Source organism: Rhipicephalus microplus, chromosome 6 (assembly GCF_043290135.1).
Source record: "Rhipicephalus microplus isolate Deutch F79 chromosome 6, USDA_Rmic, whole genome shotgun sequence".
Taxonomy (NCBI): Eukaryota; Metazoa; Arthropoda; class Arachnida; order Ixodida; family Ixodidae; genus Rhipicephalus; species Rhipicephalus microplus.
Window position 1 is genome coordinate 165,962,615 of NC_134705.1, and position 25,940 is coordinate 165,988,554.

Consider the following 25,940-nt stretch of genomic DNA (forward strand, 5'->3'; position numbering starts at 1 on the left):
AGGGCTTGGGTCTTGAATACGCGACAGGCAGCATAGGAGGGGTGATGAGTCACGCATATTTCAGTATTACAGTTTTTCAATGCTTTTCTGGTGACGAAATTCCGTCTAACGCAATGAAGGGGCGTCGCACGCTGGCTAAAGCTGTCGAAACGCGGCACCACAGTGACGCTAAGGAAATAATTTGCGTGTGAAATTCACTGGCGAAGCCAGGGGAGTAACACGCCTGGCCCGTATCCCCCCCCCCCCCTCGTAATATTTTCTGGTCGTGCCATACAGAAAACAAAACGCACTCAACGCTTTCTCGCCGTCTGTTCCCCACCTCAGATAAAAGTGATGCCCCCGTGCTCTCGGTCATGGCCACTGTATAAAAAACAAGGTTGTTTTTTATCGAGCGGTTGTGACTCGGAAATGTTCTCCGAAGGCAAAGCTCCCGGTCGTTCCGCTCACGAGTCACTATGACGTGTACGCCCAGAAGTGCAGACATGCGTGCATCCGCATTCGAAGAGAAAGTGCCGACGGCCTTTAAGTCTTATCCGACTATAACACATTGACAACACGGCAATTGATTGATTGATATGTGGGGTTTAACGTCCCAAAACCACTCTATGATTATGAAAGACGCCGTAGTGGAGGGCTCCGGAAATTTAGACCACCTGGGGTTCTTTAACGTGCACCCTTGACAACACGGCAAGAAGACTCCTGCGTGAAATATTCAAGGGGCCAACACTCCGACGAGTTAGAAGCTCTAAACACACGACATTGCCAGTTGGTTATAAGTGCGGCAACTGAATGCGAACCCTTGAAGGTACTGTGGGATTGAGTCATCACGAAGGGTGGTGACTGGTTAAAGGTTTAGAGGTGAGAACATTCTGCAGATAAAGTACCTTCCAAACCTGTGTTAGTGATTTGTGACGCTATGAGAGGTTACAGAAGAAGCACAAATACTCACCCATGATGGGCACCGTGATAGTCTCGACGGCCTTGTCTGAGCTCTGGCGTCGTTTTCGGCGTCCAACTCTGTGACCGTGGTCACTTCTCGCCTCGTGCGCAGCGCTCGCTTCCGTACGTGGCGACATCCCCTGAGGCGCAAGCGTTCGTACAAAGTGAATTGAAAGATCTTGTATGAAAGAGTACAGGCAGTGCGCAATCCAAGCATTCCAATCTGTGAAGGTTGATGCATATGGGCACAAAACCCCCATTGAGTGTGTTCTAAGGTATGCGTCAGCGTACACTTGTGTTGTAAACTGCGTCCTGCCTTTAGAATTCCACTTTCAGGCGTCGTAGTATGCGTCTTGAGTGACCCCTTAAGAAGTCACGGTGAAAAGCATCACGTCGAATCCAAGAAACAGCGAGAGAGAAAATGTTTCATCGGAATCATCGAAAAGGTGTAGGCTGGAGCTCCTCATCGTGAGTTGGATCCAGCAGCTGCGTTTATCAAGTGCTCGGAGGACCAAGCGCTGGCTGGCCACCCGGAGTCCAGGCACATAAAATGGCCTCCCAATTCTTGCGCCGATATAGTGAAAAACGTGTCCATGAGCGTACTTTCAAAGAGCCTAAATATTTTTGTGCAGCCCCGGTCCTGCGTGTTTTCTAAAGTTCGTCGGCACCTTAAGCGGCCCCTTCGTAAGTGCCATTAGAGGCACTTGCATCATATCACCTTCATTGCGTCATTCTTTATGTGTGTGGTATAAATCAGCTTTACATGTCCTGCAGAGTGCTCTTTATCCACAATCGATTCACTACCGCCTAACCATTGAGTGACTAAACAGGCCACGATAACATGCCAATGTTGCTTGTTCACCTCATGGTGCTGCTTCTAAAGAGTTACGAGTGCAATATACAAGGGTGGTTGAAAATTTGCAGGCCATGGCACCATAGGAATACATAGAATAGTGGTCTGGTATTGAGGCGAAAGCCTTAGATGACCTATCAAACGCGCAAATTCGTCGTTGGCATCAACAGTGTCAGTGCCAGTTCGAGCGACGTATAAAATCAGCAATAAAGCCAACATGGCGTCACATATTGCCAAACTTGTGCGACGTCACCATGACGTCACGTGACGAGTTAATGACGTGTTTTGGTCAAAGGGCAACTGGTCACTGAGACAGTGCAAAGGAAGGTGAGGTGGAGAAAGTTTGGAATGTATCCGGTTGAAGGAGGGATTGCAAACTTGAAAAGATACGTTAACTCCAAAAGCTTCCGAAAAGGTCGGGGAAGAATCAAGATATTGACCAATGAACGATAGCTTTTCCCCTTACACTTATCTTAGCTTAACACATAAGGAACCGTGCAAGCTTTATCTTCCCTGTACCTAGCTGAGTCACGTGACTATCACATGTTCTCTGGCTCTATACAGATCTATTGACGCAAATGTAAGTACTGCTGACTGGGCGAGTTGGCACATGATAAAATGGTATTGCTTTAGCGGAGCTCAGTATCAGTGTGAAGGAAAGATACTATACAGTGAAGAATGGGAAAGACAGACAGTGTGACACATGACGCAAATGCAGTCTGCTTGAGCTACGGGCGCACAATGAAGAATCACACTTGCAGGTGTCTGGAGAGGGGGCCGTTTTCTTTTGACTGGCGCGCACAACGGAGAGGGGTGAAAGGAGGGATTTGTTCAATTGCGACCTTGTGCAGATCAGTTTCTTGTCCACGCGTACGCACACTTATTAAGCTCAGATAATAACAATGAGAGGTTGGCGCATGGCTGTAGGTTGAGTGGAATATCATTTGCTAACTTCCCCACAGTGCTGTGCACATACATCTGGGAGGACGGTTGCCGATGGCCGTTGCAGTGCAGCAACCGAAACCACTTGCATGCATCTGAAGTGCTGCTCGGGCCAAGTTTTCCTGTCAAATAATCATCAAGACTTCCAGAAGAGAGCTTTGATTTCAACACAAAGATGCACATGAAAACTACTTCAAAAGGCTTGCTTCAAAGCGCATTTGGCCATAGCACTTCACCAGGCCAGCTTTCCTTCTTGTGAGAACCCTTCCTTTCAAACCAGGAGACCTAGTGCTGGTTCGACGCACCCAGCATGTTCCATGGCGTTGCCAGTAGTTTCTTCCATGGTTTACGGGTCTATTTTGCACGGTGAAAGCCCTGAGCTTTGTTACGTTACATCTGGAAGTTATTACACCTGGAATAATGTCCCCACGTGATTTGTGTATTACTGCCTCTGTATTCTGGCTCAGACTCTAGGGGAAAAAGGGGCGACAAATGTACTGAATTATACCGACAAAGTGACTGGTGCGTGAGAGGGAGTCCAGAGAAAGAGGACGAACAAGAGAGTTGTGTTTGATTGCGTTCGTCTTTATTACTCATACCTTTCTATGTGAATTCCTGCAAGGCCTACCGGCGCTCTGGGATGTGTCTGCAGTCTGCATCTCTGCCTGGAATTTTTCTCGATGGAGAAACGCAAGAGCCTCAGCATGAATAGTTGAATTATTTCTGTAATTCTGTCTAGCTCAATCTGATTCTGTCCATAAGCGGTATCCAAGGTGTGTGGCCAGTCTGGACACGAAACTTTCTTCCTACAAAAAAAATTTTCAAACCACTCGCATGCCCACGTAACAGCACACGCATTTCTCAATTTCAGCATGTATTCTCGCCGTTTCAATGAATCATTTGGACGCAAAGGCAACTGGTTTTTCACGACCGTCGTCTCTCTGAAACAACACCACACCAAAACCGTAAGACGACGCATCTACAGAGACTATCAGCTACTGTTTTGGGTCATGTACAGTGAGTTCACTGGTTCTTGTATGTCTCGTTTAACCTGGTCGAGTGCCTGTTGTTGAGCCTTCCACCTCAATTTCATGTCCGTTCTCAGGAGTTCTAGGTGTTTAAAATAAGGTTCTCTTTTTCCGAGGTGCTTCAATTCGTCAGACAGGTTCGGAATAACCTTTGCCATTTAAATTGCCATGCTGATAAATTGACGCACCCCTGTTACTGTTTGGTATACGGGAAAATCTACAAGTGCTCTCATTCTCTCTGGATCAGGTTGAATCCCTTATCACTCAGGGTGGGACCCAAGGATTTTACAGAAAAGTTTTACAAACTTTCCTTTTTTCGTTCACAATCACCCTTGCAGCTTTCACCCTTGATAATACTTCCTCCAGCCTCCTGTCATCCGGAAGTGTTGCTCCGAAGACCAAGATGTCATACATGTGACAGTACTCCTGGCGTACCTTCAAAGATCTGGATCATCCTTCTCTTGAAAATTTCAGGCGCTAAAGATATTCGAAACAGCAACAGTTTATAGAACATTTTCGGCAAGGAGTTATGAATGTTGTCCCAACGTTCTCCACTTCTTCCTAACATTTTTTTCCACCGAAGGAATGACCAGCTTCTTCTCAATGACTGTTAAGGCTTGTTCAACGAACACAGATCACGACATCACTAGTAAAATTGGGCACCATTACCCATGCTGAACATCATGGAGTTCGCTCTTCCACTTTTCTGATGCCTTTATTCTCCACTTATGACAATTAGGCCTAAACCTCTCCAAGCAATAGCAAGGGAACTCTACGGGAAATACTTTCGTATGCTGGTGTGGTCTGTGGCTTCAGCTTGATGTGGCAGTCGCCTTGCATTTCTACGCCAAAGAACAGTTCGCGAAACTTGCCTGGTGCTTTTCTCGAGAATATTCCCTGACCTGCTGCAAAAGATGCACATTTTTCAAGACTAAGTTTGTTCGACAACGAAGCAGAGCTCCTTGCAGGCCTTCCACTACAAATGCCTTTATGGCAGGGGTTTGCACCACACTTAACTACTACGTTCATCCTCGATACTACTTTGAGCGGCTGTTTTCTAGCGCCATGTAGTTCGTGGTTCAAGTAACACTCAACAGCAGTCACCGTTCCCACCGGCACTGCACTTACATCTTCGCCAGTGTACATTGAAGCTCATTGGTTCCCAGCAAACATTAATCATTTTTCTCCTTGCCTCTGTTCCTTCGTTAGTACGCGGGGCTCTGAAAGGTCACACCTGCTTTGGGGTAGCACCTTTTCTTTCTCCGAGTGTGACTTTTCGGCACTTTTTTTCATTTCTTTTTCACAAGAATGTCACTTCGCCATACATGCCAGACAACTTATTCGGTCATGTTATCCGTGTCGAACCCCATCTGCAACACCCATAGCGCCCTTTCATTCGTCTTCGATGATTTTGCTTGTGCAGCCCCATATAAGCTCAATTACTTGCGTTTCGCAAGACGTCAATAGATGCTTCTCCAGATAATAGTTACTGTCTTACCACGGGTTGTTGCTTTGGAACAGCTGCTGCTTGTCGGTCTTTTTCTACAGCCATCTTCAACTTGAGATCTAGATACCTTTGTAGCGTTTCAGGAAACTCTGCATCCCGCTAACCCACAAATAGCCTGTCACACATAATTTCCTTCAGGGCCCAGTAACCATAGTGGGAGACCAATCTGTGCAAAGCAGTCACAAAAGCTTCCACTGTTTCTCCAGGTTCCAGTCACCTTGCAATTTGACATATGTTTCTTTTACCAATGAAATAGTTCTGCAGCGTGTCAATCACTTGATAAATTATCTCTTTCATGCTCAGCGTCGACGCCGCAACAGTATCACCAGCATCTCCCTCGGACAATAAATTAGAGCGTCTACTTGAGCTGGTTCATTTCGCTTCACCAAACGCGAATCTCGATTGCCTGTACCACAAGTATGAAGCGTTGCCACCCCGGTGTTCCCTCTTCAGGCTTTTGGAAGTTCATCGGCACTGATGGTGCGAACGCGATGTTCGGCCGCGTCTACGGGGCCCACCTGTGACCATTGGGATCTCACCTGGACCACCATCATGGTTGCTAGCGGTGGGCTCGTTGCTCATGCTCTGACAAGTCCTAGTCCGTTTCTTGCAGATGCACTTTAGCCGTGTAGTTTTGTCCTGACGATTCCGCATCCCCTGGTGGTGCGAAACAAAAGCGCGCTTAACGGGGCTAATTTCCGACTGCCATGTTGCTGTTTCTGCAACGTTCACTTGGTGCCTCTTGATTTCACCGCGAGTCCAGGTCATGAAGACTCGTGTCACGTGGTCTGTCAATTATTGTCATTCACAATCTCACTACCTACAGGCCACTTCTGACACCATGTAACCTTAGTTATATGGGGTTGGAACCAAACCAGACTAAGACGGACAGTACCAAGATTATAGGAGAAGTCTGTTGCCTCCTTTTCCAGCACCCCACAAGGTCTATTGCAACTATATATATAGATATGTGGGGTTTAATATCCCAAAACCACCATATTATTACGAGACGCTGTAGTAGAGGGCTCTGGAAATTTCGACCACCTGGGGTCCTTTAACGTGCACCCAAATCTGAGCACAAGGTCCTACAACATTTTCGCCTCATCGAAAATGCCACTGGGATTTCATTTCGCGACCTGCGGGTCAGCAGCCGAGTACCTTAGCCACTAGACTTCCGTGGCGGGGTGGCCAAAAGGGACAGTGTATTGGTGCACGTGTCCACCAACACCAGGTGGCGGAACATAGACTGCTCTGCTACTTCAAGGAGAGTGCCGGTGAAGCGTGTGATAGCAGAAAGCGTATATTCGCCTTGGGGTACGTTACTGTATGTGGCTGGTAGCCTCTGGTCTTCTTACGCCCTATTTACCGGGGTGTCCGGAAGAAACCGTAGAATCATACAGCGTATATTTGTATGATCCAACTTTTCAATTCTCGGCCACAAGTTTGGTCAAGTAAAGAGCCATCTGTGGACACGCTGACTGCTGCCTTCGCCTACATCGCAACCACGTGATAATCTCGACCATGTATTATGTCATGGGTAACAGTATTTTAAGAGAGGGCAAAAGTTCGACAGAAAAACAAAGTTCGACAGATGAGTTCGGGGGTATAACGTGGCAGCAGCAACCATAGGACCAGTTTGGTTGGCCGGACATGGCTTTGCCCCGCATTGGCCGTAGTCGGAATAATTCGGCTTTCACCCGAAAACATTCGACAAATCTTGTGCAGAAAACGCCGAAGTGTGAGAAGTATCGCGATTGTTTATCATTGAGAAGATCGCACGCCGGACACAAATAACCAAGATTAGTCGAGAGCTTACGCGAGTTGAACATTAAGGTCGGAAGGTTTGGTGGCTACCGTATAAAAGAGGACGGGTTCCACAAATAGTCAGATTATCGACGACCGATCACATGCACGACACTCACTTCTTGCACCTTGCCTTTCCATTTTGGGAAGCACAAGTCCCCCCCCCCAAATAAAAAAGGTTAGTCTTGAACAAGCCGAGTGCCGCCTTCGTTCACGTCATGACCCCATGACTGTCACATTGGCGGTCGCTTCTCAAAGCCACCGCCACACTTGAAAGACAAAAACGGCACTAACATCGAAGCAGTGCGAGACGCGACTGCCCAGTTCGGACATGATCGACCGACCAGTGAGCCGTTGAACGGGCCGCTAAGACCAGACTTGCCCTCTAGTAAGTTTACCGCCAGAGAAACGAGTCATATTTTGCTAAGACTTTTCTGTACTGTTATGTTTGCTCCTGAAGATTCTTTGGAGTGGCTTTAAACTTGAACGAAGGTGGATGCATGGTGATGTGTGTGGGGAGACTTTTTCCAAAGCCAGTGAAAAAGAGCACCGGGTTATGGCTTAGATTACTACACCATTCCCCGCGTAAGGTAACTCTTTTCTGATATCTTTTCCACTGACTTTGGCTCTTACTGATGATGTGTGAAAACATGAGGTGCACAAAATTTAGTTACTTGGACTCAACGTAAAGCAAGTTTTTCACAAAGGCGTACTACATGGCTGGCGTTATGAGAGGTTCCTTTATCGCCGAGATCAGTCTGCATGCAATAATATGCGCAATAAAGACTTGTGTATCATAACCATCTCGAATAACTTCTGGTCGTGTTCTTGCAACGGACTTGCTGTTGCGAAGGTCTGTCTTTTGCAACGTCTTTCCAAGCGAATGCTGCAAAGCAAGATATGGGTGCAGTAACTACAAATCACTCTGCTTTACCTACTTTTACGATGTGAAAGCAACGAATGAGAATGAACATGGCAGGCTCTCTCGTAATGGAGTACATGGAAGCTGATTGGGTATGACACTCTCCACAATTTTAGGCACCCCGCTGCGTGAGGCGGATGGATGGATGGATAGATGGATGGATGGATGGATGGATGGATGGATGGATGGATGGATGGATATGGCTGTACCCTTTAGATCGGGTGGTGGCTAGCGCCACCAAGCCATAATACTTAATGATCCTAAAACTAGATTTATTTTTTTTAAATAGTGAGGTTGAGGATTCATACTTTGCATTGAAGTGTTTAATTTTCACTCGTGCCTTGACTTTAGCCACCAATCAGATAACCTCCGTCTAGTTAATTCTACCCGCTTAAAGTCCATTCTGCCCTCGCCATCCCTAAACCCAAGTGCTTTGAAAAACTGATTTTTGGGGTTTAACGTCCCGAAACCACCATATGATTATGAGAGACGCCGTAGTGGAGGGCTCCGGAAATTTTGACCACCTGGGGTTCTTTAACGTGCACCCAAATCTGAGTACACGGGCCTACAGCATTTCCGCCTCCATCGGAAATGCAGCCGCCACAGCCGGGATTTGATCCCGCGATCTGCGGGTCAGCAGCCGAGTGCCTTAGCCACTAGACCACCGTGGCGGGGCATTGCTTTGAAAAACTCTGCGCTATAAACCTGAACTACAGGGTGAAGCCCTTCACAAAAAATTATCAAGTGCTCGGCAGTTTCCTCTTCCTCTCCACAAGCACTGTATACCGTGTCTACCCCTTCGTACTTGGCTCGATATGTCTTGGTTCGCAGTACTGCCGTCCTGGGCTCAAACAGCAGAGAACTACCCCGAGTATTATCATAGATTCTTTCCTTGGCAATTTCCTGCTTAAGAGTTCGATAGATCTCTAGTGCGGACATCTTAATCATGCCGATTCTCCACATATCGGTCTCAGCTTCCTTCACCTTCTTCTTAACCAATAATTCTTTTTGGTTTGGCCCCCTGCTGTTTTCTAAGTATTTACCAGTCAATTTTCTGGTTCGCTTCTTCCATTTTGCATCGATATTCTTCATGTACAAGTAGTTTAATACCTTTCTAGCCCAACGCTCCTCCCCCATTTCTCTCAATCGCTTCTCAAATTTTATCTTGCTGCTAGCTTCCCTGTCCTCAAATGATGTCCATCCCATATCACCTTGTACTTCCCGATTTCGTGCATTCCCGTGAGCTCCTAAGGCAAGCCTACCTATTCCACGTTGCTTAATTTCTAATCTTGCTTGAACCGCTGGTCTCATGGACAAGACCGCATCGCCGAACGTCAGACCAGGAACCATGACCCCTTCCCATTTCCCTTTCACAGCATCACACCTATTGTAATTCCACAGTGCCTCGTTTTTCATTACCGCTGCATTCTTGTTACCTTTAGTCGTCATGTGTGTTTCGTGTTCCCTTAGGTACTCGGCCCCATTGCTTATCCATACGCCAAGGTATTTGTATTTATCTGTTATCTCTAGCATGACCTCTTGTATTCTAAGCTTATTACCTTCATTGTCATTAAAAATCACGACTGCTGATTTTTCCTTACTGAATCTGAAATCTAACCTATATCCCTCATTACCGCAGATGTCCACAAATCTCTGCAAATTTTCCTCGTTGTCGGCCATTAGCACTATATCATCTGCGTACATCAATGCTGGTAGTGCCCTGTTCAATGAGTTTTCCTTGTTTCACGAAAGAGAGGTTGAAGCCCAGTCCACTTCCCTATAATTTGGCCTCTAATCCTTGTAGGTACATCATGAATAATAAGAGTGACAGGGGACACCCCTGCCTAAGCCCCCGTTTAACCTCTGCAGGCTTGAATACCAGTTTTTCCCACATTATAATTACCTTGTTATCGTCAAAGGATGTAGTATAGATGTCCTTTAAAAGATTAGTGACTACATCTTCCACGCCTAGTGTGTCCAGTATTCCCAACGATTCCTCTTGAACTACGCTATCGTACGCTCTTGTGATATCCAAAAATTCTAGCCACAGGGGCTTGTGTCTTTTCTGCTATTTAGATGCACTGCGTCAGTGAGAACAGATTGTCTTCCAACCTCCTGTGCTTCCGAAACCCATTCTGCAGTTCCCCCTGCACCCCCTTCATCCTCTATCCATGCCTGCAGTCTTTCCTGTATAATCTGCCTCACCGGCCTGTTGACCACTGATGTCACTGTTATAGGACGGTCGTTGTGTATGTCAGCTTTGTCCTCCTTTCCTTTATAGATCATGCTGATCCTGCTAAGCTTCAATCCGTCGGGGACTTCACCATTGATTATTATTTTGCTCACTGCCGCTCTCAAAGCCTGCTTAGACTTCGGACCTAATGTCTTTATTAGCATAATTGGAATGTCATCTGGGCCTGTTGATGTACTACTAGGAACCTTTTTCTCAGCCCTTTTCCACTCTCGTTGTGAAAATGAAGCAATTGCGCAACTTGATTCATCCTTGTCTCTTGTGGTGCATAAAGCACTTCTTTGTTGAAACTTTTCTGTCCGCCTTGTTCTTGTATATTGAATAGCTTCGTCCCCTTCTAGCCTAGCACCTTGATCTGTAGTTGTAAACCTCTGCTCTAGGCCCGTCTCACTTCTCAAGGAGTTTAGATGGTTTCAAAATTTTCGCAGTTGGCTTTCTATCTTTCTTATGTTCTTCTGCCAGCTGCTGGGCTCCCTTTCTTCTAATCTTTCCATTGATCAGAAGGAACGCATCCCTTCTATACAGCTTTGAAAGATTTCCCATTTTCTTTCAACATCATCTGTCGGTTCACCCCGCTGCTTAGCATGTCTGTGTTCCCTAGAGGCTTCCTGACGTTTTGCTATGGCTCTGTTAACTTCCTCATCCGACCAACTTTTGGGTTTGTGTCTTCTTTTCCGGGGTGACTTGTCACGCGTCTTAGCAAGCTCTAGCTCAAAGAGTGTAAGTAGATCCGTGTATGTTCACACTGTCTTATTATCCTCCGTGATTACTTTCTCAATTTGTTTAGTGGCTATTTCAATTTGCCTTTCTGGATAAAAATTTTCCTGTAGTTGCTCATCTTGTCTCCTTCCCCTTTCAATGCTCTTCCAAAGCTTAGCTTGATACGTTTGTGATCGCTACCCAGACTTCTGGAGCCACCTTCATCTATGTGCATTCTCCTGAGCTTATCATACACCCTATGTGACATCAGTGCATAATCTATCGTCGACTGAAGCCTTCCTACCTCCCATGTTATTTGCCCTTCACACTTCTCGGTACTGTTAATTGCAAATGATCAAATCAAGCCTTTCACATATATTCATGATCATTTTGCCTGTCGGGTCGGTATACCCATCTATATCTTCTATGTGCGCATTCATATCTCCTAGTATAACTCGCACTCTCCTAACTACTGAATGTAATTTGATATACATACACTCCACCAAAGCCCGGTTTTTTTCTCTGGCTTTTGCTACCGTCCACAAGTACACGAAACCAAGGAGTGTCATTTGCTCTGCCACTTTCGCTATTAGCCATAAATGTTCCTTGCACTCCTGCTTGACCCTTTGCCAGTTTGTACTTTTATGAATGAATGCCCCAATACCACCAGCCTTTCTTCTGCCTTCTGTTCTATTAAAATATTCTCACGCGGAGAGTTCATTGTTAGGAGGTTGTTCCATGTCCCTGAGATGTGTTTCTACAAAACCGTATACCAACGGCCTCTCCTCCCTTAGCTGTTCTATGTCTTCCCACTTTAGCCTGTTCCTACCACCCTGCATGTATGTCTTCCATGCCTAATGTAATATACCCTATATGTAATATCTAGTATATGTAATATACCATATGTTTGAATTGGCTCGGTGCTCGTGGCTACGTCTATTTCTGCCCCGGACTCTACCTATCTTAGATATTGGCGCCACTTTGGAATCGTATCTGTGCATACCACCTGTCACAGAGTTTCCCTGGTTGTTTTCCTCGTTATAGCTATACTGCACCCCGAAGGGCCCGCTTGCCGCCCCAAAAAGCTACTGCACGTCCTGCAAGTCGCCAACCCACCTCACAACCTAGCCGCCCATTGAAGTGAATTTTGTCTCGTTGAAAACCACCCCACCTATGCACCTCTCTATTTCCACCACCTCAAAGCCTTTCTCTTGACTCATCTAGGCTGAAATACTTCCCGTACATCTCTACAATTTCAAGTTAGCATTGGCAATCAGGCGTGAATGGAAAGAAAGTCGACATTTTTTGTATGACTTCTCAATACTGCAGCCAAATATTACATTGTTTGAAACACGAAATAAAGAAACATGGCAAATAACAACTTTGAGAACAAACTACTCCACAGATAAGTTATCTAACATAGTTCCTACGTTACTTAATAAATATGTGAAAGGTGTCATAGATTTTTTACATTCTACACAGATTCAGTAGCGCGATATACAGATGTTTAGTTTTTATGATTTCTTTGCAGTTGCTGTATTATCATGGTTGCTATTTTTATTTTTGGAATTTCGACTTAACTTTTATATATTTATTTTTATTTATTTATCTATTTGGTGTTTTTGTTATTGTTGTTGCCTTCACATTGCTGATTGTTCGCCACTGCTGTCGTTATAAAAGGTAGCTGTGGGCCTTTGTCAAGCTGCCTCTTTTGGAGAGCAGCTTTTACCTGCAGCTGTCCTTCATCGAACTATTGATGAAAAATAAACAGTGTGATTATTATTATTATTATTATTATTATTATTATTATTATTATTATCCTGCATATCTCTTGGTTTGCGTCGACCACGGCTCTTTGCAGGTTGCCGTCCCGCACCGGTATCTCCGGTATCGTGCAAATTACTACCTGTACCTTAGGAGAAGTGGCGCGCATGCCATCGACCTCTTTCGCCAGTGTGGTCGCTAGTCCTGCCATATCTTTTAAACCGCCTGAAATTATCACGAGGTTTCGTCTACCAGCTCTAGTTTTGAGTTTTTCGCCCGCTTGCCTCATGACTGCTTCCAGCTTGCATCCTGGGAACGTCCGTACTGCAACCCTCTTGTCACTTCTTACCCACTCTTTGATTGCTTCTGCGCATCGATTTAAATTCAAGTCCTCGGCGATTATCACATGCTGTGACTTTTCAGCTGGAGCGTCCTGAACCTGGGGGTTACTCGCACCTGTGACGCCAGCTGCTTTGTCCCCTCCCAGCCCCACCACTACTTCGCTGAAGCTGGGCCTTGCGACAATTGAACCGGCTGAACCTGTTTTTTCCAAACTTGCTTGCTCTTTCTTCTCTGCCGTTCTGGTTGCCGGTTCTCTACTGTTCTCTTCGTAGGCCGCTCTTCTGTTCACCTTGGCTAGTGCTTCCTCGGCGGACTTCAGCCTTTCTCTCATAGCCCTCGTTTTCTCTTGCTCTGTTGCCATCGCAATCTCGAGCTCGATGGTTCTCATCAGCAGGTCACTCTGGACAACCATGATTTTTTCCATTTTTTCCTCGACCTCACATTGCCTACACTTCGTGCCAGCCTCTTCTTCCGCTTCTACACTTGGGTCCACTTACAAACCCACCCCACATCCTGAACATTTTACAGTCTTTTTAATCATGTCTTTCCGACACCAATTGTCCCTATGACTTGTCTCGCTCGATAATTACAAAACTTGAGCCCTGCCCTACGAAAAAGAGAAAGTCGAAGCTCTACTACAAAAATTTGCGTGTTCAATGCACGTGCACCTCCCCCGCGGGGTGGCGAAAGAAAGGGTACCCGGGTACCCTGTTATATCCACGCCGGAGGTGGTGAGGAGCTTCTGTAACCCAGTGTGTAGGGGCGAGGTACCTTACAAAATTAAGTTCACACGAGTGGACACTGGTCCACTCTGCGAAGGTGTGTTCCCAAGAAAAGGTTACACCATAGTTCGCTTTGCGAACAGAACAATGCCGGAACGGCTGGGAGATTGGTAAGCTCCGGAAATTTGACGACTCAGAGGCGCTGGCATTAGGAACGCATTCCTTGACGCAGGACCTGACAGACTAGGCAACAGCAGGAGGTGCTTGCGTCTCTCGGTAATCCAGCGTATGTGGATGCCGATGATAAGGAGTCGGTCCTTACACGCCTAGCAGAGAAGTTTCCAGTCCATTCCATCATCCAGGTGCCTGGACGATACGCGTGGTGGCGAGCCTATGTAATCCAGCTTAGTTGGAGCCGCGACCTCGGATCGTGCCCTCCCCACCTCCAAGAGGTCCGTCACGGGCAACGTGTGAGTGGAGTCAGATGCTCACATGGCTAAGAGGGAGGGAACAGCGGGTAGTCCACCTCACCTCCACGGTTCTCGTGTAGAGGTTTCCGCTGGTGTGGCGTTGCTATGCTGACGGTGGCACTCTGGGTCGCTTGTCTTTGTTGGCGGCATGCACGAAGCATGGCGCTGTGCTTGCGACCCAAAAGACTTGGCTATTTTGATAATGGAACTTTCAAAGAAAACCGCCACCCAGTGGCGGCGGTACCAAGCCACTGGCTGGTGCGGCGCATGTATCTGAGCAGAACTGCTGTGCGCTCAGCGCCCTGCTAATGCGTGTCACATCACCAACCTGATTGGCGTCGCTGAATGCTAAACGCGCACTTTTGCTTTTGCTTACGCCTCAAGTTCCTACCGCCTGCAGTCAAGCTGTTGTTCAAAGTCTTCATCCCTTCGACGGGACATGGCATTCGAATTGGCGAAATTCTTCGCTCGGAATGGAAACGTCGAGCGTGCCAGCTTCGGGACGTGATGTTTTTTCAAGTGAGCAGTACCTACAGCCCTCGAAGGGCCAAGAAAAAGTCGCTGGAGTTTTGCGTCTCCACTGGCAGAACGACCGAGTTCATCTGGCAAAATATGCTGGCACACCTTCGGGCCATCACTCCCAGGAAAAAATTATCACCGAGCAACCCAATCCACACTGCGTGTGAGGCGCCCATCACGGACTATGTACAGCGTGTGTTAAGCCTGGGTCCCAAGTTCGCCACACTACCTCAGCTGTCACCTCCGGAATTCCTGACTCCTGTAAGGCAAGCAGCCAAACGGGCTCCCGAGGCCGAAACAGATAGATGTGTAGCTGAAGGCAGGCAGATGGCTATCGACAGATGGCGCTGAGCGGCATGTGGCGCCCAGCATGGATGGATGGATGCTATGAGCGTCCCCTTTATAACGGGGTGGTGGCAAGTATGCCACCAGGCTCGACAAAAAAAAAATCTTTTTTTCTTTTTTTTTGTTGGCCTAATGCCTCTACTTCGATAAATTCTATCTTAATGGAAAAAAGGTAAATTTTCAGCTTAAGTTCTCTGCCATTTACGGCACACTGTCCATATTTTATTTTTCCAATATTTATTTTTGTCCTTTCTCTCTAATTTTCTGCCACCAATACTCTAACCGTCTCTTACTTATTTCAATCGCGGGTGTGTTCAGCTTTCCATTGTTGTCCCTAAAACCCAAGGCTTCCTGTAGGCTCGTGCCCAAACGTACACCTGGGTGGATATCTCCACATTCAATCAGAACATGCTCCGCCGTTTCCTTATCTTTCCCGCAGCATGTGCATTGTTCTTTACTGAATCTTGCTTTATAACTACGCGTTCTAAGGCAACCCAATCTCGCTTCAAACAGTAAAGCGCTTCCCCTTGAATTATCGTAAAATGCCTCCCTCCTTATTTCATTTTTGCCCTTTCGGTAGTTACTCAAAGCCGGTTTTTTCTCCATAGCTGCCATCCAGTAAATCCTCTCCGCCTCCCTGACTTTTGCCTTAACGCTCTTTGTTGACATATGGCTCACAACACCAGCCGTATACTTACTAGTGAGTCTTCTAGTTCTTTTTCTCCACTGTGTGTCCACGCTCTTCCTATACAAATAACGGAACACCTTTCTGCCCATCTACTCTCCTTCATATTTCTTAGCCTTTCTTCGAACCTTATTTTGCTCTGCGCTTCCCTCGCCTCAAAACCTGCCCACCCCATATCGCCCTTTACAGCCTCGTTTGTCGTCTTCCCGTGAGCACCCAACGCGAGGCGTCCCACAGTCCTTTGATTTACATCCATTCCCGATTGCACCTCTGCCCTCATGCACACCACTGAGTTCCCAAAAGTAAGCCCTGGAACCATTACACCCTTCCACAGACCTCGAAGCACCTCATACCTATTGTATCCCCACAACGCTCTGTGCTTCATTATTGCCGCATTCCTCTTTCCTTTTGCTGCCGAGGCTTTTTCCTGTACCTCCATGTATCTATCACTCTCATTTACCCATACTCCAAGGTACTTGTATTCACTTACCCTCGGTATTTCTTGGCCTTGTATGGACACCGTCTGATCACAGGGATCATTGAATACCATCAAACCACACTTCGTTACACTGAATCCTAGTCCAAGAGCTTCACCTTCCCTTCCGCATATATTCGCCAGCTGCTGTATATCATCTCGACTGTCCGCAAATAAGACGATATCGTCCGCATAAAATAAACCTGGAAGCTTCTGCTCAATCATCATGCCGCCCTGTTTGTGTGACAGATTAAAACCAATGTTGCTACCTTCTAGCGCTTTTTCCATACTCACCATGTACAGCATGAATAACAGTGGGGACAAAGAACATCCCTGTCTCAGACCCCTGCTAACCTCAACGTTCTCTTTGCTACGCATTCCTTCCCACTCTATGCAAACTGTATTTTCTCGGTATATCTCCCTCAAAAGCTGTATACAGTCGTCGCCCATGCCCATTCCTTTCAATATATCCCACAAAATTTCCTGATTAACGTTGTCGTATGCCCCAGTGATGTCTAGAAAAGCCACGTACAAGGGCCTATTCTCTATTTTAGATATTTCTATACACTGAGTGAGAACAAACAGGTTATCGTCTAACCGCCTGTCGACTCGAAATCCGTTCTGAAGTTCTCCCAAAATATCGTTATGTTCGGCCCATGTTTCTATTTTCATTTTTACTGCTTGCATCGCCAACCTGTATAGTACCGATGTAATGGTTAGTGGTCTATACGAGCGAATCTTGTCCTTTTCTCCCTTGCCTTTATAGATTAAGTTCATTCTACTTTGTCGCCAACTGTCCGGTATTTGTCCGTCCTTTAAGCTTTTTTCTACTGCTTTTAACAATGCTTCTTTAGTGTTATGTCCTAGTTCGTTAATGAGGCTAACGGGAATCCCATCTAAACCCGCGGCAGTGCGCTTTGGAATTTTTCCTTCGGCCTTTTTCCAGTTGAAATTATCTAGTACTAGCTCTTCCTCTGTTGCTTTCTCCGCCACACTTTTACTCACCGGGGAGATCCCCTGGACGCTCTTTTGAAACGAATCGGCTGTTACCTTTTGGATGTAACCTAGCGCTTCGTACCCTTCCAATTGATTTCCTCCTTCATCTAGAATATGTTGTTGCGTTGTGACAGACTTCCTACCTAGCGCCTTTATGTGGCTCCAAAAAATCCTAGGCGCGGCCTCCTTTTTTTCGTGTATCTCTGTCATCCAGCGTTCACTTTCACCTTTAATTTTTGCCTCTACCAATTTCTGTACAAGGGATTTTTTCTCCAAATATATTTCCCATATTTTTTTGACTTCGTCCTGCGGCCGCTTCTCCTTTTTTGCCTTTCTATGCTCCCGTGATGCTTCGCGTCGCTTCTCGATCGCCTCCCGGATTTCCTTGTTCCACCAACTTTTTGGCTTCCTTTTTCCTTTCCAGCAAACGGTTTTCTTCTCTTTCCCTATCTCCTTCGACATTAGATGTAACATCTCCCTATACTCCCAGTCCTTGCCTGGTATTTCGCCTACTTCTTTCTCGACTCTTGCGGCTATATTTATTATTTGTTTGTCATTTAAATACGAGCTGCCAGACTGATTCCATGCTCATATTTTTAGTTTCGTATCCCATTTGTAATGTTATTCGTTTATGATCACTACCCAAGCTGTTAATGCCTTCCTCGTCTATCCTCATTTCTGTCAGTTTGTGGTAAATTCCTTCAGTCATGAGACAATAATCAATACTTGATTGCTTGTTTCCGACTTCCCATGTGATCTGGCCGTCACATTTAGGCCCCGTGTTAACTATCTCCAGACTATGTTGCTCGCAAAGATCTAGTAATAACTTCCCATTGGTGTCTGAATATCCGTCAAGGTCATGTATGTGGGCATTCATGTCCCCTAGAAGGATGATTTCGGCCCCATTACCAAATTCCTTAATATCCGCACTCATGCAATCCACTATCTCCTGATTCTTTTCTCTGCAGTTATTCCCCGTCCACAAGTAGGCTACCCCTAGCCACGTTTCCTTTCCACCTACTTGCCCAGAACCCAGAGGTGCTCTGAACACGTCTGTTTCACTCTAACCCATTTGGCTCCGCGGTGAATTAGCATTCCTACACCCCCACCTTTCCTTTCCGATATGGTCCTGTTACACCCTTCCCAAACATAATTTTTAATATGTGGTGGCTCTTCCAAGTCTCTAAGGTGTGTTTCTGTAACCGCATACACGCCTATCTGTTCTTTGTTTAACTGCTCCTCAATCTCTAACCATTTTGCCTTCTTTCTGCCACCCTGCATGTTTATGTAACTAATTGCAACACGCGCCTTTTTCCTTTTTCTTTTACCTTTTTTCTGGTTTTTCGCAATTCTACCTGTCAAAGCGTCCTCCTGGTTGTTTTCCCTGTTACGAGCTACCCCGGACTCCGAAGGGCCCGAGAGCCCCCCAAAAAAGCTACTGCGCGTCCTGCCAGTCGCCAGCCCACCTCGTGTCCAAGCCTCTTATCGAAATGAATCTTGTCTCTTTGGAATCCACCCCACCTGTGCACTTCCCTGTTTAAATCCACTACCTCGAAACCCTTCTCTCGACTAATTCGCCATATCTCTTTTTTCGCGTCGACTACCGCTCTTTGCAGGTTGACGTTGCGTACTGGTACTTCCGGTACTGTGCATACTACAATTTGCACCTGGGGAGACACGGTGCGCATGTCATCCACCCCTTTCGCCAAGGTCGTCGCTAGTCCTGACGATTCTTTTTTCAGGACGTCATTTAACCCTCCCGCAATTACAACGAGGTTACGATTGTTAGCTTTAGCTGCGAGTTGTTCACCCGCTTGACTCATTACTGTCCCCAGCGTTTGTTCTGGGAACGTCCCTATCGCAACTCTCTTGTCGCCTTTCACCCTTTCTTTGATTGCCGCTGCGCATCGGACTAAATTTGAGTCACCGGCGATGATGACCTGTTCAGACATTCCTTCTGAAACCTGCACCTGGCTGCTGACTAGGTGACTAGCGTGAGTCACGGCTGCTGGTTTGCTCCCTCCCTCCCTCAAAACTACTTCCCGGTAGCTGGGCCCTGTGGCCAATGTATCTGCCTTTGTCATGCCTGTTTCCCTCATCTCTCCCGCACGGGGGGTCGTCGCCAAAATGCTTCCGCCGTCACCTGCGTCTTCGTTACCCTTCACGACCTTCGATAGGCCCTTCTCGGCTGCCCGGAGCCTTTCCTCCATGGCTGACGTTTTCTCTCGCTCCTTCGCCAATGCATTCTCCAGCTCTGCGATTTTCTCCATGAGCCCACTCTGGACCGCCATCATATTTTTCATTTTCTCCTCGAACTCGCACTGTCTACACTTGGCGTCATCTTCTGCTTTCTCTTCCGCACTAATTTCCACCTTCCACCCTATCCCGCACTCTGAACACTTTACGGTCTTTTTGACCATGGCTAGCTCAGTTTACCGATGCCCACGTGTTAGAAAACTGTACTAAAATACACTGGTCTAAGCCAAAAAGAACCACAATAAATAAATACGCTACACTTCACAGCACCTGCGCATGCACGTGGTCGGTCTACGCGCAGGCCTCAGCCACGTGGTGGCTGGAGAAAAAAAAAAGACACAGTACAGAATACTAAAAAAAAAGAACGTACACCGTACTAGACCTAATCAAGCTTTACGCTAGCGCCTTACGTTCTCATAACGCTACATACAGAGGCAGGCTGGAAACATGCAAAAACACTTATCTGTAGCTGTCATTCCGGAGCTCTCCAAAAACACGCCCGACCTCGACGAAGGCACTGCTCGAAAGCACCACATGCCGTTCAGCGCCATCTGTCGAGGGAGGGCGACGGCAATCCACACCATGCACGGCCGGACTCGACGCTCCTTTCGCACGCTCCTTAAGGGGAGCGCCGGAGAAAGAGTCGAGTCCGGCCGTGCACCATGAAACTTGTCCCGTGATCAACCCTTTTCCCGCGCCTCCGCTGGCGTTCATGAAAGCTCAGGTGGAGCAGGGTCTTTAAAAGAACGTCTGACACTATCTGACACCTTGTTTCAGCCTTTTGAACTTCACAGTTGTGAAGCGCAAACAAAACTCGGCCTTGTAAAAGTTAGCTTCACCGATAAGAGAACACTGAGAACTCGAAAGCAACACCTTTTGTAATTTGATGGGGTCATTCCGTAACTGGCTTTACGTAATGTGGTAACGTCCAAAGAGTTTTCTTCAACTTTTGGCTGAGTGCACGGATGTACATGTTTTGTTCCGCCACGGTTACCACATGTTTCGTCTGAGTGCCCGGATAACGGCGCTGGCTGTTTGCTGATGGTCACATTAAAGCCGCCGATAACGGAGGCTAAAATCAGCGCATTTGAAGCTTGAACGCGAGTAGCATGCTCAGGTGTATAACACACGAGTCCGCTATCTGCTCGGACACCAATCAGTATATGCGAAGTGTGTGCTTGGGCCAAAGGGTGACATGAAGCAGCAGTGATGACGTATTATAAAGACAGCCATTTCAGTGTCACGCACAAGCGTCGCAGCTTAAGTAAAAATGAAACGAAGACTTGTCTCGAAAACTTCGATTCATTACCTCGGAAGTGTGGAGTGGCATGCCCACTCCTGAACACATCGCACTGTTCTTGGCGTGCCCGCAGCTCGTATCAGAAGGCGCATCCCAACCGACCTTGGATATACCGCTAACAAAGCATTGAAAAATTTCGCGAACCATCTCGCATAGTCAACACGTTTCCCGTAATAACCAATCTGTTATGACTGCTAGGAAAACTTGAAGCAACAACAGTTAGGTTAGGAACTCCATATATTTGTTTTGTATATATTCGGTCTTTCTAGTTAACGTTTGTTTGCACGCCTGAAATTATTCTCATAAAAAGCTGGTAATCAGAATTTCAGTGTACAGCAATTAAAAATTAGGAACAGCAGTTGGAATGATTGAAGTTTTTTGAGTGCGACGTATTACAGCGCTAACGAGCTTGATAACGTAAGACGTAATCGACGCAAAGGTGCTCACTTCCAACCATTTATCATAGTTGCACATCCTTCAAACAATAAGAAAATCAAGTAGAATGATATGCTGCAATTTTTGCCAAGAAATAGCTCCAGCGCTCGTTCTGGGAGTACCCAGTCATATTTTTGACGTGGGCTGCATCGACTTTTTTGTATGCGTAATGCAGACCTCACCCGAACGGTAAGTGTATGTTTAGTTTGACTGATGAGCTGTAAATCAGCAAAATTTACCGGCGGCGTCACAGTAATGCTGGAATTGTTTCCGGAAATAGATAAAACGTGTACACTGGAAAGAAGAATGGGCTTGCTTTATGGTATATCCGAATGGCCAACCACCTGAAGTGCGCAGCAGCCATTCAGAAGTCACACTTCCGTCCGCCTACCTGTAGCTCAAACTGAGCTCCACCGAAGCTCGACTCTACGTGAAGCGAACGCATACGCTCCAGCCTGCAGGAGGTACTGCGGGGCATCTTGGCATCAATGACCACAGACACAACGAGGCCACGCCCTTCCTCCCCGATCCTGCTTCAACACGCTGAAGTCGAACAACACGATTTGGCTGGCGACTAAGCCAACCCAGGTCACCCACTGGCAGTTCTTATGAAAGGTACACATCCCACCAGCGGAGTTGATGTTCAATGTCAGCCACGCTAATTGTGATTAGTATTCGTTTATAGCCTCAAATATATAATAACCTGTAGATATCAATAGGCTTGCAGTCAGTGGAGCCAAGTTCGAAGGGGGGGGGGGGCAATGGTGCCGACGTACTGCACTGCAACACGCACACGCTGCTGGGTGCCGATGGAAAGGGCACTTAGATCCAGCCAGTGCCTCTGGCTGGTGGCTGCACGAGCCACCTTGCGTGCGTTGTGGCCTCCCTTTCGAGACTACGAACATTCCGGCATGCGATTTCAGAGGCCATGCGTGGGCTCTAGCGATTTGATCATTCCAGCGACTATTGGTGGCGCAGCGGAAGGCTGAAACGGCGGACGAGATGGTGATGTGAGCGTTTACGTGAAGGCGCGTTCAGTGGTTCATGACTACCGAGAGACCGAACTGGGTCACAGTTTTATCACCGTGTGAGAGCTTCGAAGCACGGCTACATGCCGCCGCCTGCGTCGCTGGAATGACCAGATAGCCCCGCACTATAGTGTTCGCTGAAGGTCTTCAGCCGGCGTTAGCCCTTGCTTTGTTTATAAGTCAAACTCATGCATGCAGATGTTTTGTAGGTTTGTACAAGCAAAAGTAAAGTTTTAGCTTTGAAGTTGCTGCATCAGACAGAGTCAGCGAGGGCAGCCGTTGGTGTTCTGGCATGAAGTGCAAAAAATAGCTACTTAAAGCCCAAATGAATGAGCTGCCGGCACTTCTGTATCTCTGAGATGTTTTTATGTTGAGCTGTTCCCACTCCAGTTCTCCAAGCAATGGCCCCTATTGCCTTGAATTGAAAGTGCTCTAGTGAGAAAACCCTCGCGATAGGATGCTAATCACCCGTTGCGACTTGGTGAATTTCATTGGCTTGTAGTGCAACGACACCTTGATTGATTGATTGATATGTGCGGTTTAACGACCGAAAACCACCACATGATTATGAGACACGGTAGTAGAGGGCTCTGGAAATTTGGACCACCTGGAGTTCTTTAACTTGCGTGCTACGACACGTCGCTGAGCTAGTTGGTTAGGAATTAAAATTTACACGGGGCAGCAAAACTAGAGAGGGGTAGACGACGCAATGTTGTAGAGGTGCTTCTCATTGGTCTAGCAGACAATCTACTCATGTTGTTCTACATCGTGTAAATTGATTTAATAGCATTTAGTACATTGTCATTTTATGTTGCAGTGTGGACAGATGCTGTGGACTGGAGGGGTAGCAAACGCGTATTCATGCTCTGTCAGTTCGTAGGGTGCTTTGTAGTAGTCTGAATATCATGCCCTCCTTCGTCTGTTTTGCGTGAAGTGGAGGATCCACTTGACGCTAGAGTGTGTAGTGTAGCATGGCCTAATAAGTCGTGGGTACGGCCTCAATACACTGCATGCGAGGGCTGAAGGGTAACATCAAGGACATGGGCGTGGATCACATTCCTTTGCTCTAGTCCATACACTGAAAAAATATCGAGTAAAAGGGATGTCTTTTTGTCCCACAACAATATTCGTCATCAGGCTTGCGGGCGCTTCCTTTCTTGAAAACTCGGCGCTGGCCACTTTCCCGTCGGGAATGCAATGTAACCCTGATAAGGGGCATGTCGATCGTGACCGGAATGTACCGGGCGCGGAGCGATAGGGCAAGGATGGAACGCAATATAGATGACAATTGTTGTGGGACAAAAAGACACCCTTCTTACTTGCTCTTTTTTAGAGTGTAGCCTGCACTCGCATACGGCAAGGTATGAGGACGGTGTGCTTCACCGATTTTGTCAACACTTCTAGTGCTCTGGCAAGTACGGTAAGCCAACAGAAGTAGGCTAACTGGTAGCCACAAGGGTGACCTGCTGGTGCTTTTACGTAGTGCACGAAGGAGCGCTTCGAACGACGGTTTCCGTAAAGAGTTGTGTGCGGGTCCTGTCAGATGGTGCGTATAAAAATGAATGCTAGAACACCTGCCGTCAAGGAGCCAACCACTCTCTGGCACGGTGCACGGAAGCAATGCTAAAGGAGCTCCTCTTCCGGAACCACTGAACTTGTGGCATAGTGGACGGAAAACTTGCCGAGACATCTGCAAGAAGGCGTGCGCGCTCTGGCACGGTATGCGCAGCACGGGCTAAAACGAATAAGTTCTGTGCATGAGCCACCGATGCTGTGTCAAGGTAAGCGAGAATGGAACGAAATGGGAAAAACTAGGGAGCCTACATGAACGGCCGTTTTTAGGGTGATGTCAGCCTTTGACCCACTACATGCCGCCAACGCACCGCCGCCCGCCAAAACACAATGTTGCCAGACAGCAACGCCGCGCTGTCAGCCCATCGTGGTGCCCGCACTGCGTCTACACCCGGTTGCGTTTGGTTCTCAATAATACGGCGTCGAACGTTGCGGTAGCGTGTTAAACGCTGCCGGTGAAGCCTTAGAGTTCCTGGATGCTGCGTACCGCTCTGCACTAACCACAACAGAAAGGGGGTGCGAATGTTCCGCTTCCCAGTGAGCCCTGGCCGACGACAACTATGGCTGGCTCAAGTGAAGCGAGACGGCTGGGAGCCCACCAGTGCGTCTCGTATTTGCTCTGCGAGTACTGCGTATTTCGTTCACTGTTTTTTTCCTGCGGCACACGTATATGTGTTTCGCGGTGTTCGCGAACGAGTAGATAACCGAAGTTGTCGTTGCTGCGTCCACGCATTGCGAGTAGGAAGCCCACAAACGGGACGCGTCCGCGCGTTCGTACGGAGACGCACTCGCTAGTCTGAGCTGTTGCCACGCTTGCGTTCTTGTCAGCGTAACCTCAGTATTATGTCGCAAGTGTTTTTGTGTGGGCTGCGAATTTCTTCGTGCGCTCACTTTGTGAACTGGGTCGCTTACACGACCCTGAGAACCGCCGCTGTCAAAAGCCCAGGTGTTGTTACAAGGGCTGGCCACCGGCGCCGTACGTAGGTACACATGCTTGGTCTACGTAGGTATACAGCTGGAGGGAGCAGCGGCTGGCTCCAAAATGGCGGCGCACAGAAAACTATGCTGAATTTGGTGAAAGCTGGCAACAGCGTGCCCCGTTGCGCGCTGGTTTTGGCTGAGTTTCTTGAAGGCACTTATTAAGATGTCTCCACCCTAAAAACGGCCGTTCATGTAGGCTCCCTAGAAAAAACCTTTTCCCGCAAAACGCTTTATAGCTACTGAAGAGCCGCAGATGCTGCGACATTGTGCGTGAAAAAGCCGCTAAAAGAAACTTCTACCGAGGTGCCATGGACGCTGCAGCATGGTATATGTGAAAAAAAGTGCTAGAAGAGCTCTTGAGAGAGCTGCGGGTGTTGCGAAATGCGCTCGGAAAACACGCTGGAAAACTCCTAAAGAGCGTGCATGCTGTGACATGGTACGGGAAATGGTGGTGGTGGTAAAAAACATTTTTTTCAGAAAAAGTCTACTAGAGAGTGCCGACGTGGCCCATCAGCGTGCTAGAGTGGCAAGACCCTATTCCGGGACGCCAGTGGAGCTGGAAGCTGCCCGTGCGCGCTCCACCAAGGAGCGTTGTGCAGCCAAGGTAGAGCAGCCGAGCAGGTGCTCCTCCCAAGCCTCTCTAGTTGGGATAGGAAAAGGGGATGAGAAAGGGACGGGATTAACTGGGCACGATGCTACGACGTGATATGGTCGGCGAGGACATGACAGGTCGAGCAGGTGCCATTGATTTCCGGCAAAAAGTGCCTGGCGACCGCCGGACTGATAAAGGTGTTCGTCTGCAGGCGGCGTAGCAGTCGTTCGTCCGCTCTCTCCAAACCGCGTGCGAGGTCCGGGTAAAGGCGGCGCGAAGCCCGGTAATAAGCCAAAATTGCGCGAAAGCGCGTCAGGTTGGTATTGCCAGAGTCTGTCTCGGGACATGGAGGGGCAACGGCCCAGACAGGAGAAGCGTGGGCAGCGGCATTTGCGGCCTCGATGCCGGGCAGGCCCGAGTGGCCTGGGGTCCAGACTATACGAATAGGATGAGGGTTAAAGCGCCAAGAGGCTGCCTGTAGTAGGCTAGCCGCCAGCGGGGCAATGGAACCCTG

At 47.6% G+C, this 25,940-nt stretch overlaps 1 protein-coding gene across 1 annotated transcript in view; it reads right to left on the minus strand.

Moving 5' to 3' along the window:
* The window catches only part of LOC119167192 (uncharacterized), a 70,441-nt gene that overhangs the window by 30,592 nt on the left and 13,909 nt on the right, over window positions 1-25,940 (minus strand). Inside the window, exon 2 of the mRNA XM_075866950.1 lies at window positions 950-1,079. Within this exon, the coding sequence (XP_075723065.1) occupies window positions 950-1,076 (127 nt within the window). The 5' untranslated portion in view covers window positions 1,077-1,079. The remainder of the gene's footprint in view (window positions 1-949; window positions 1,080-25,940) is intronic.